The sequence below is a fragment of the Glandiceps talaboti genome, chromosome 9 (assembly GCF_964340395.1).
Source record: "Glandiceps talaboti chromosome 9, keGlaTala1.1, whole genome shotgun sequence".
Taxonomy (NCBI): Eukaryota; Metazoa; Hemichordata; class Enteropneusta; family Spengelidae; genus Glandiceps; species Glandiceps talaboti.
Genome location: NC_135557.1, coordinates 24,512,335 through 24,523,874, shown reverse-complemented (window position 1 = coordinate 24,523,874; position 11,540 = coordinate 24,512,335). Strand labels below are relative to the sequence as shown.

At 35.8% G+C, this 11,540-nt stretch overlaps 2 protein-coding genes across 2 annotated transcripts in view; both read left to right on the top strand.

Annotated features, from left to right (window-relative positions):
• Positions 1 to 1,865, top strand: part of LOC144440376 (platelet-activating factor acetylhydrolase-like) — a 6,640-nt gene extending 4,775 nt beyond the window's left edge. The window contains exons 9-10 of the mRNA XM_078129744.1: positions 659 to 807; positions 1,382 to 1,865. Of these exons, the coding sequence (XP_077985870.1) occupies positions 659 to 807; positions 1,382 to 1,494 (262 nt within the window). The 3' untranslated portion in view covers positions 1,495 to 1,865. The remainder of the gene's footprint in view (positions 1 to 658; positions 808 to 1,381) is intronic.
• Positions 1,866 to 4,332: 2,467 nt separating this feature from the next.
• Positions 4,333 to 11,540, top strand: part of LOC144440017 (platelet-activating factor acetylhydrolase-like) — a 7,619-nt gene continuing 411 nt past the window's right edge. The window contains exons 1-8 of the mRNA XM_078129245.1: positions 4,333 to 4,421; positions 5,750 to 5,934; positions 6,904 to 7,075; positions 8,211 to 8,334; positions 8,662 to 8,775; positions 9,442 to 9,533; positions 10,173 to 10,352; positions 10,578 to 10,711. Of these exons, the coding sequence (XP_077985371.1) occupies positions 4,333 to 4,421; positions 5,750 to 5,934; positions 6,904 to 7,075; positions 8,211 to 8,334; positions 8,662 to 8,775; positions 9,442 to 9,533; positions 10,173 to 10,352; positions 10,578 to 10,711 (1,090 nt within the window). The remainder of the gene's footprint in view (positions 4,422 to 5,749; positions 5,935 to 6,903; positions 7,076 to 8,210; positions 8,335 to 8,661; positions 8,776 to 9,441; positions 9,534 to 10,172; positions 10,353 to 10,577; positions 10,712 to 11,540) is intronic.

The window sequence follows — 11,540 nt, the reverse complement described above, 5'->3', positions numbered from 1 at the left end:
AGATTGTATCACATGGTATGGGCTATTGACCCATAGTGACCTCAATTTGCATATAGGGGCATGTTCTATTTTTCCTAGGGTACTATTCATGTAGCATGGAAGTCTTATGGGGATTTGCTTTGACTAGAGAAAGAATATGTGCCTGGGAATGTGATGTATTATAAATTATTGCCTGGCCTTATTTGGGCACTACATGTAGTAGAGCCTAAGAGGTTATATTACCCCTTGAGCTGTTATGTAACAACTGCTGTAATAGTACTTTAGCCTTGGGAAATAGTTGCTACATAACAGTCCTTATGGTAATAAATGTGTTCTAGAGCCCTCATAGCCAGGCAAGAAGTGTATAATAATTTAATAAATTATGAATTACAAATATTCATTCTTCATGGAATTGAATGACAAATCAGATGTCTCATTAAAATTCATACCCATGGGGGAAAAAGTCGACTGACCAATAGCCTCAACCCAATACCTTGACCAACACATATCATGTGACTATCATGTGACAGAAGACATCAACCCATCCGTAATATTACACTTTTTCTGATTCTGTCAACTTGGCAGCAAATATGAAATTGAGGCTCTGTGTGTTGAAATAATCATTGACCCTAGAATAAAGAAAGAATATAAGTCTTGAGATATTTTTTTTTCGTGACAGAGGTACTGTTCATCAAAGTCAAGCAGATTTTTCAATACTTCTAAATGCTGTGTTGGGTAAACTATTTAAATGCAGAGGACCACTAGACCCACATGTTGCCATGGAGATAAACAACAGAGCATCATTGGCATTCTTGTGCAAGTTTTTAGGTAACAAATACACGTTTTTGTTTTAGTGACATAATTCAACTTTTGAGATGTCAATATGGATGTACATGCAGTACAGAGAGATTTCTGAATAAAATGTGTCTTTATAACCAATCAATTTATCACTCAACTAATCAAATCTAGAATATGTAACAACTTCAAAACATTGTTCTTCTCAATGTCTCTAAATGGTTAATCAAAACAGAGTGCTTTCTTAACTTCACTACTTGCTACAAAAAATGATCGAATTGCTAACTTTTTCTTGTGCATTGAAGATCGAGAAAGCAACATTTATAATCAAATACATAGTACAAAGGAACTGAATAAGATGACTTCATATGTAATAAATAGATTATGTCTACTCCAATTCTCTGTAATGGATGAGAACCACGTACTCTTATGACGCAGTCCAAGACACCGCCAAGAGGTTATTTCACAATGTCGCGGAAGAAATGACAGCTCTGGTGTGCGAGAATGGCGATCAATAAAACCAAGAATTGCACTTTCTGACAGAGAGCATGTGTCCTCAGTGGTAAGACATTGCTGATCTTTTGTTTTCAACTTTCTTTTCTTACAGATTTAGAGTATGATAGTAAATATGACGCCTTGTTGGATGGAAAGCATGACCATGTGATCCCAGGAACAAACGTCAAATTAGATCCCAATTACAAGACAAAATCTGGACTTTGATATCGTAAATAATTTGTAAAATATGTAATTATGTATTGTAACCAATATTTGTGTTATTCAAGGAAAGTGAATATGAGAAAGAAAACTGACCTCTGTATCAGATGAACACTGTCTTTGACCTTGAAGTGGCCTTTGAGCTTGAAGTCTGATAATTTCAAAAATGTCGGAAATATTATCAATCATATTAATTAATTGGTTACATGAAGTTAATAAAATTTGAAAACTGTAAGTAACATTATCATAGCAAATTCTTTGTACCAGTAATAGCATTTTACCTCATGCTAAAGGATCAAAATAGAACAAGAAGGCCAACCTATTCTCAGTACCTGCGATTAGTATTTTACCTCTTGCTAGAGGGTCCAAATAGAACAATAAGGCCAAGTTATTCTGAGTACCTGCAATTACTATTTTACCTCTTGCTAGAGGGTCCAAATAGAACAAGAAGGTCAACTTATTCTTGTGTGTAACACTACTAATGCATGTGTAGCATATGGACCAGAAGTTATGGTCTTGACCAGTCGGTATTGATCAGCAGGTATCGAGAATTTAAAAACATTTTGATGTACATATGATCATTTAGGTAACACACATTTTTTAAACAGACATTTACCCTCTATGAAAACTTGACTTGGAATCCTTTATTGACATTGTACAGTGAATCAGTGCATTTTTGTACATTTTTGTAATAATGTATAAAATATATCACAATTAAATAATGCGTATGTATGTATGTATGTATGTATGTATGTATGTATGTATGTATGTATGTATGTATGTATGTATGTATGTATGTATGTATGTATGTATGTATGCATGTGTGTGTATAGGTGTGTGTTTATGTATGTATGTATGTAGGTGTATGTATGTTTGTGTGTGTGTGTGTGTGGGGGGGGGTGATGCATGCATGCATGTCATGTCAATATGAGGTACGGCTGATGCAGGGTGTTGGAAATGAAAACTATTTTATCAATGCATTCAAAGAAAGGCGAAGGGATATCAATTGACAATTACATGTAATACAAGGTGAAATGTCAAAAACATCTAAACTAGATATGTGTTGTAATTTGAAAACATCATCGAGCTCTGAGATTTACCTAGATGTAGTAGATAACATGTTTTTTCTTTACGTACTTTATTACTTTCATACATCATCTCATCAACTACAAATTGAAAAAGTGTAGATGGGAAAGATCAAAACCCCCTAGAAGTGAACGATTGTGTCCTTTCTGTCAAAAGACAAGTACAAGATGAATATCACTTTTGTCTTGTCTGTCCTACATATGATGACATAAGAAGGAATTATATTCCAGACTATTTTTTCGACCCACCTGTTCTCTATAAGTTTTATGCATTATTAACAACAAAATATGAATATTTAATTAGACAACTTTCATGCTATGTTTATTGTTTTTTTCAAAAAACCGCTTCATTGATTGATAATTAGATACGATAGTAAACTACGTACTGTACACATTTTGGTTTATATCCTTTGTATGTAAAGGCCTGTGGCCTAATATAATACGAATAAAAGCTTAGTCACTCACATGTATGCATGTCAATATAATAGTGCAGGAACAGGTTGAAATCGTCATCGCCGTTGGGGGCGTCACGTATCATGTATGTAGCTAAAAATAGTACTTTTCGGTTTAATATAAAGGTAAGTTATTATAACTAACAAGTTATTTTCTCGTTGCAGCTAGTAAACAGATATTTTAAATATCAATCTGTCGTAGGGTACAACAAGTTGCTGTAAGGGAACGAGCAGGAAGGGCTGTTGGCTGACGAGTAAAAGACTCGGGTGGGCAAAAAGCAAAAAAAAAAAAAAAAAAAATAGGGGTGTGACTGTGAAGGGTTTGGGGCAAGAAATTCTGATGGCCTGAAAGGGGGTGGGGCATTTACGTCAGGGAGGCCTGGGGAGAAATTATTTTGGTCTAAAGTGCACACTCTCCCACCAACAATCATGGTGATGCTGTTTCCCCCAATCAATTGCAAGAATGCAAGATTGAAGGGGAAATCTCAGGATATGTTACAGCCCAATGTGATATTCCACCATATGCAAAGCCCAAATCTATGTATTTGTAAAGAGATCCTCTTTATGTATGGATGCTGAAGTCGACAATTGTACATCTCAAGAATGTGGCGGAGGGGGATACCATGCGATTGCACATTTGAAAACCTATCACGGTAGCCTTGGAGGGGAGGGGACACGAAATTGTTTGGGTTCATTGAGGGGGCCAATGAAATTTTTTTGAGGACGTGAATGGAGGGGGGGGGGCGCTGCAAAATGTTTTGATCAAAATATTTATATAGTCTCGTAAACTATCATTGTGTCAACAATTATTACCCTCCCCACTCGGGTCAATAACTCCACAACAGCATGTATTAAAGTGCGCCCTCAAGCACAGTTACATAACAAACATAAATGATACATACGTTCTCTTGAAGATACGATGAAAAACAGAAAAAAAAGGCAATGTATTCCAATGGGTTAGTAGGCAAAAAGTAATTTCGCATTCAACAATATACTGATATCTATTTTTTCAAAATAAAGCAATTAAAAAACACACCGAAGGTCAAAAGTGGGCGTGGTCATCCGGCCTTCAACAAAGCAAAGCCAGACTCAGACTGAGACTGGTGCCAAACACTGCATTGTAACAGATGATATGAACATATTGGAATAGTGCGCTACTAGTAGTACTAGCATAGTCCAAACTACAGAGATCCATGAGTACGTGTACAGTCCAAAGGTTCGTTAGCCCCTGTCGGCGATTGAGAACCAATGTGACGTTTAGTCTTGCTTTAAGTTGGTGTACAAAGAGGAAGATCGGAGTGAGGGCGATGGCAACCAACGCGAGATTACCAGAGGGAAGAGGTCCGTACACAGTTGGATGTATGGACGTAATGACAGGGAAACAGATAACAGACGGGTAAAGTTTACACAAATGTCTATAAAGTATTTGAAAGGTTGAATAGGTCGGTAAACCATGTCAATAAGTGTGTGTACAATACCGCGGTTGCCCATTTTATCTCCCTTGTGTCGAGGGTACGTATTTACGGCTTGAACACAATGAGGTGTTATTGAGCCTGAGGGGACTGGCCAGTTTCTCAGGGCGGGGGTTGGTGGATTTTTCGATCGGGCCGACGAAAATTCACTGACCCCTCCCCCTGTAAAACTGAAAAAATGTTGACAACCCCCCCCCCCCCCCCCATCATATGTACATGACATGTATTTGATCACGTCTCGGGGTGCACTGCAAATATTAAATTAAATCATACTAAATTAGCGACATTATGCAATATAACTGAACTATGGACTGCTCGGGAACCACTCGTTCATTTTACGTGGTTGGTGCTGCCGTGGAAGTGGAACAATGCATCGAGACTCAGACCACTAAACGAACAGTATTTTTAGTGGTCTGACATCGAGAGAGTGATCTAGGGTTCCTGGTCACCTCCATTGTTTATTGCTGGAACAGAAAATCCAAATTAATCAATTTAACTTGATAAAGATAAAAAGAAAAAGAAAAAAAAAAAAGGAAATTGAAAGAAAATCATTAATCTGATCATTTTCATTTGAACAAATTTTCATCTACTACACATCATAATATATGTCCCCACAAATAACAGCACAATTAGTTTGGCATTTTTTGTCTTTTAATAGGTCGTTAGCACACACACACACACACACACACACACACACACACACACACACATACACACACACACACACACACACACTCTCTCTCTCTCTCTCACACACAGTCATACATACATACATACATACATACATACATACATACATACATACATACATACATACATACATACACACATACACACATACATACATACATACATACATACATACACACATACATACATACATACATACATACATACATACATAATACATACGTACATACATACATACACATACATTGAGGCATGCAGATATTTTGTGATTCTCAGTGTTAAAGTGGCCATATGGACGCCATATTTATTTTGGATGTTTAATTTATAAAACTATTTTATCATGGTGTCCTACCTTTGTCATTTCACATTGGTTTAATATTCAAGTAGGACGCCATGATGAAATTGTTTAAATAAATTAAAAATTAAAAATAAATAACTTATCCTCATCCATATGGCCACTTATGCAGTGAATAACTTAATATACCAAATATGCACATACACTGGAAAATCTAAGAGAAAAATGTAATGAAATATAATTTGATAATTTCATTTATGGTTGCAGGAGTTTTTTCCGACTATTCTATCCATCCTCTGTAAAATCCCTCAAAGAATCTAATCAATCAATTCCCGGAATTCCTTGGTTCCCACGTGAAGAATACACAGACTTTTACAGGATATCACCGGAAACACAGTATGCAACGGATGACTACTATGTCAAAGTAACCCAGGAAGACAAAGACAAGCTAAGTAGGTTGGAGTATTCGGGGGGTTTTCTTATTAATCAAATTTGTGATTTCTTATTAGTCAGGGAGTGTCTATTGTTATGGCTCATACAGAAATAGTTGATTGATTGGTTTTATTTGGCAAAAAAAATATTCAAAAAACCACAAACTAAAACTGGTATACAATACGGCAGCTAGCACATTTGCATGCAAGACAAAACAGATACATCACTGAATACCTTTGGCGAAGACGACACAAAAATGTTTTAACAACTTATTTCCATTGTGGGTCCTCACACTTTGGCAAATCAATCAGAAACATCGCAGTAGAAACGGTACAGATTCTGTAGTAACTATAAAGAGAAACACAAGTGACGAGAGACATGGTTTCATCTTAAATGCATTATAAATTTGTAACCTTAGAAAACTCTGAAAGTTGATGTAACTTATTCCTGCACAATGAGCTCTGCTGGCAGAGATTAGATGCTCTATATGTCTCCTTTACTGTTATTATTAGTACTCTTTAAGAAACCAAACAATTATAGATAAATTTGATGTAATTAAATTAAATTTGACAATCAATCAATCAATCAATCTTTACTACGCTACACACACCACCAGAGAGTGTGGTATGGTACAGATTTTGAAAAACAACAATGAAATATAAAAGGTTCACAATTGATAAAAAGTATACAGACTTTCTATGTGTAGCATATTTTGAGTTGAACCATAGACAATAGAGAGAGAAGGACACGCAACTGCGGCAAACATCAAAGTAAACTTGACATCTGGCCGTGACAGGTCTGTTGGCATCCAATCTAAAAATAATCCAATTTGTAGCGAAAACATAAACTTCCGTTAGCGCATAGACAATAGAGAGAGATTGTCTATGGTTGAACTAATTTTTACTGTGTAGAAAAATATCAGTTTTCTGACCTAAAAAGAGTTTTAAAAAAATAATATGTTAACAGTTTCCTTCCTTTCAAATATACAGGGTCATGTGTTGTTCCTGTGGTTGACAATGGTCAAGTGTTAGCTATTGAAGACAAACCAACATTTCCTATTATAATCTATTCTCATGGTCTGGGGTCATCTCGCTTTCAATACAGCGCCCTCTGTGTTGACTTAGTGTCACAAGGCTTTATTGTTGCAGCAGTAGAGCACAGGTATAACAATTGTATATCATTAGACTTACTGTGTTTGCTTAGCGACGATATCGCACAATGTCACAAAAGAGGTCTCCTCCTGTACCTCTTAGCCAGTCTCTAGCTGTGCTATAACTATTAAGTGTACATTTCACCAGTGGAGTTTTAAATAGAGTCTTCAGGATAGTGAGTCTGTGGGATATCTAATCTGGTATTATAAACAAAGTTGTAAAGTTTTATTGTGTTCTAGTTGCTAATTTAACATCATTTGTTTGTTTATTATTCTGAGTGAAGTGAGAGAGTGTATGTGTGTGTGACTAACCAGTCTTGGTATTATCAACAATTTGTTTACAATTAAACATCAGGGAGTGAAAAATTATACTGTGATCAATAGAGAAACTTGCTGCTAGTAGGTAGTTTTAGCACAGCTTGAGACAGACTAAGAAATACAGTCGGTAGAAGATTGTAGTAGGTTGTTTTAGCACAGCTTGAGACAGGCTAAGAGATACAGTTGGTAGAAGATTGTAGTAGGTTGTTTTAGCACAGCTTGAGACAGACTAAGAGATACAGTTGGTAGAAGATTGTAGTAGGTTGTTTTAGCACAGCTTGAGACAGGCTAAGAGATACAGTTGGTAGAAGATTGTAGTAGGTTGTTTTAGCACAGCTTGAGACAGACTAAGAGATACAGTTGGTAGAAGATTGTAGTAGGTTGTTTTAGCACAGCTTGAGACAGACTAAGAAATACAGTCGGTAGAAGATTGTAGTAGGTTGTTTTAGCACAGCTTGAGACAGACTAAGAAATACAGTCGGTAGAAGATTGTAGTAGGTAGTTTTAGCACAGCTTGAGACATTGAAACATTTTTGAATGTTTACCTACTTGAAAAAAACAATGAGAAATGGCATTGACTAAATCCGTGTTTGTAACTCAATAAATTACAAAAATAGCTAAAAAATGTAAAGGTTGTTATTGTACCTGCAGTTTTTAATGGTTGGCAATTTTTTGAGTTCCAAAAAATGATTTAGTTTATATTTTTTCACAGTTTTTCCAAGAATAAAAAAAGTAGATTTGTTTTATGAATTAAAAATCTCAAATAAATACCTCATTTATCATCCATGTGGCCACTTTTTCATAAAATTTTAATTTATTTATTTTCAGAGACAATTCTGCAGGAACTACTTATCTACTCAAAGAGAATGATACTGGCACACTAGCAGAAGAATGGGTACACTTTATTTTATCCAAACCAAGTAAAGATGAATTTGCTTTGAGAAACCAACAGGTATATGATTGACTTTAACTCTCCAGTTAATGTTTACTAATGTGAAAAATGCCGGCATTGGTCCACTTGTGATTATATTAAGCAAAAACCAACAGGTATATGACTGACTTTAACTCTGCAGGTATGTTCACAAATGTGAAAGATTCAGACTTTGGTCCACTTATGAGCATATTAAGGAGAAACAGGACAGGATTGTTCAGACTAGTGTGTTCACATAATAATACGGATATCCACTGATGTCTAATATTTTATTGTGATTTCATTAACTTTAAATTTACACACATGTAGTTGGTAATTTTTGTAATTTGATGTGTTTTATTATTACAGGTGAAAAAACGAGCTTTGGAATGTTCAAGAGTGTTAGATGTACTAGAAGGTCTAAACAATGGGGATGATATCGACAATGTATTAGACAGAAATTCAAACCTCGAACAGTTCAAAGTAAGTATTTATGCACTTATAGCATTAGTCTAGATACTTGTCTTGGTGTTATTATCTCCAGAAGCTCTCTACATCAAGTCCAGAGATTTACCTTGGTGTTACTATCTTTAGAAGCTCTCTACATCAAGTCCAGAGATTGTCTTGGTGTTATCTCCAGAAACTCTCTACACCAAGCCCAGAGATTTATGTTGGTGTTACTATCTCAAGAAGCTCTCCACACCAAGTCCAGATATTTATCTTGGTTTGAACTATCTCAGGAAGTTCTCCACACCAAGCCCAGAGATTTGTTTTGGTGTTACTATCTCCTGAAGCTCTCCACACCAAGCCCAGATATTTATCTTGGTTTGAACTATCTCAGGTAGTTCTCCACACCAAGCCCAGAGATTTGTTTTGGTGTTACTATCTCAAGAAGCTCTCCACACCAAGCCCAGATATTTAGCTTGGTTTATTAAACTAACTCAGTAAGTTCTTTACACCAAGCCCAGAGAGGATACACAGTGCACAACCACTGCACTGTAACATCTGTTGTGGTGATATAACTTGCGTGAACGGCTGTTTCATGTCCTCTACATTATTGGGGAAGATGGTACTGTGGGGTGGGCCTGGCAGATGTCACAGACATGTATCAGATTCTTGGTTTTCATTACTGTTTGTTCTTATTTGTAGGGTCGTCTAGACAACAAGAGGGTAGCTGTTGTTGGACATTCATTTGGTGGCGGTACAACTATCCAAACTTTATATCAAGATCAAAGATTCAGGTAAAAGTCAACTTATGTAGAGATTACGTCTTAGTAGAATTAACTTTACAGATTCCACTGACGTAATACCCATTCATTTCCTGATATTTTCTAAGTGTCCTATCTCAAGGACTGGGTAGAGTCAACTTAAATAGAAACTGTCTGATAAAAATCATTAATACGGTGTCTTCCATTTTGCTGCTATTTTCAAAATGTCACATTTGCAAAGCACTTATATGGGAAAATGGGTGAAAATTCCATATGTGTATGCCAGTCACATGATGGCAGTCACATGATGTGGATGCCAGTCACATGATGTGACTATGCAAGTCACATGATGTGGATATGTGAATCACATGATGTGGATGTCAGTCACATGTGAGTGCATTAAGAAATTAAGGAAATTATGTCATTTATTCCTCAACACTAAATGTTTTTATTTTGGCATGAGGCAAATTTGGTGGAATAGCAGTTTTTATGATGGGTATTTTAATTTGGCAAACAATGCAAGGAGAATGTTGACACTTTTATAGAACTCATTTGGTCTGCCTTATTCAGTGCAAATGATGGTGATGCCTTTCTATAGAAATATGACAACTGTTAAGTATGTTATCAGATATATAAAAATCCTCATAAACGATACTTTGTTTTGATCCACAGATGTGCTATTGGTTTAGATTCCTGGATATTTCCACTTGATGTCAAATCTATAGCAAAATCCATCCAGCAACCGTTTTTGTTAATTAATGATGAACGATTCCAATGGGCTGGTAATATTGTACGGATGAACCGACTATTACTTCGAGATGCTCCATCACAAAGAAAACTTATAACAATAATGTAAGAACAAAATTATAACAACAAATAAGTTACCTAATTCTTTCGAGTTCGTTCTCTTTCTTGGCAGGTGTATCTCAAGATTACACTTACATTAACAGGACTAAAGGTAGACATAGTGAGAAAATTTCATCCAGACTCCCTTGAGGTATACATTCTATGCAAATATCAGACAAGTGAATAACAATTTCCTTAAATTATTGTAACAATTGTTAATTCTGTTACCAGGGGTACTGACCATGACAACCAAACTGACTTGCCACTTATTCTGGATTATTGGAAGGACCAACACAGGATTGATCCACTAGTTGCCATGGGGATACAGAATGATGCAATTATAGCATTTATGTCCAGACATACAGGTAAATGTCTTTATCAATGTTTTATGGCTCATAATTTTATAAAGGTGATTATAATTTTTCCCTGAAATTCAAAGGGATATTCCCAGACATTCAATGGCATATTCTCAGACATTCAAATATGCATATTCGGCATTCAAAGGAATATTCCAGGACCTTCAAAGGAATATTCCCAGACATTCAAAGGCATATTGGGCATTCAAAGGCATATTCCCGGACATTCAAAGGAATATTCCTTGTATTAAATGAACGGATCATACGAGCCCGGAATGATGTAGATTAATATTGGGTAGAATATAGTCATGTGGGGAGCTTTGCTGTCTTCATTCTTCTACAGTGTCTGACCTTTTACTAGTGACCGTTATGGAACTATGTCCAGAAGAAAGGTGCAAATTCTTATTTGGTTTTAGAATTGTCCTGCTGGGATGATGTGAATAATGTCACCATGTGATTAGAACTAACTCAATACAATATAGACACACAAAGTGAAATAAATGACACACAGACTTATCAAACAACAACATTGCTAAGAATTTGACAACTCTGTGGATCCTTCGCATATAAAAGCTGACGGACACTGTCTGTCAACCCATCTGACATACGAGATGTTTTCATATTTTTAAAGACAGATTTAGATGTTGAACATTATCAGCTGTATGGTAGTATTATGAAATAGAGGATACACAAACTTTAAAGGAAAGGTCTAATCAAATATATTTACACTTTTCTTTGTGTATTTACTTGATATGTATGTGAATTTTAGAAGTGAAAAATTAGAGTGAACTTCAAAAGAAGCATTTTATAACCTTCAATCCACTGTTATAAACCATGA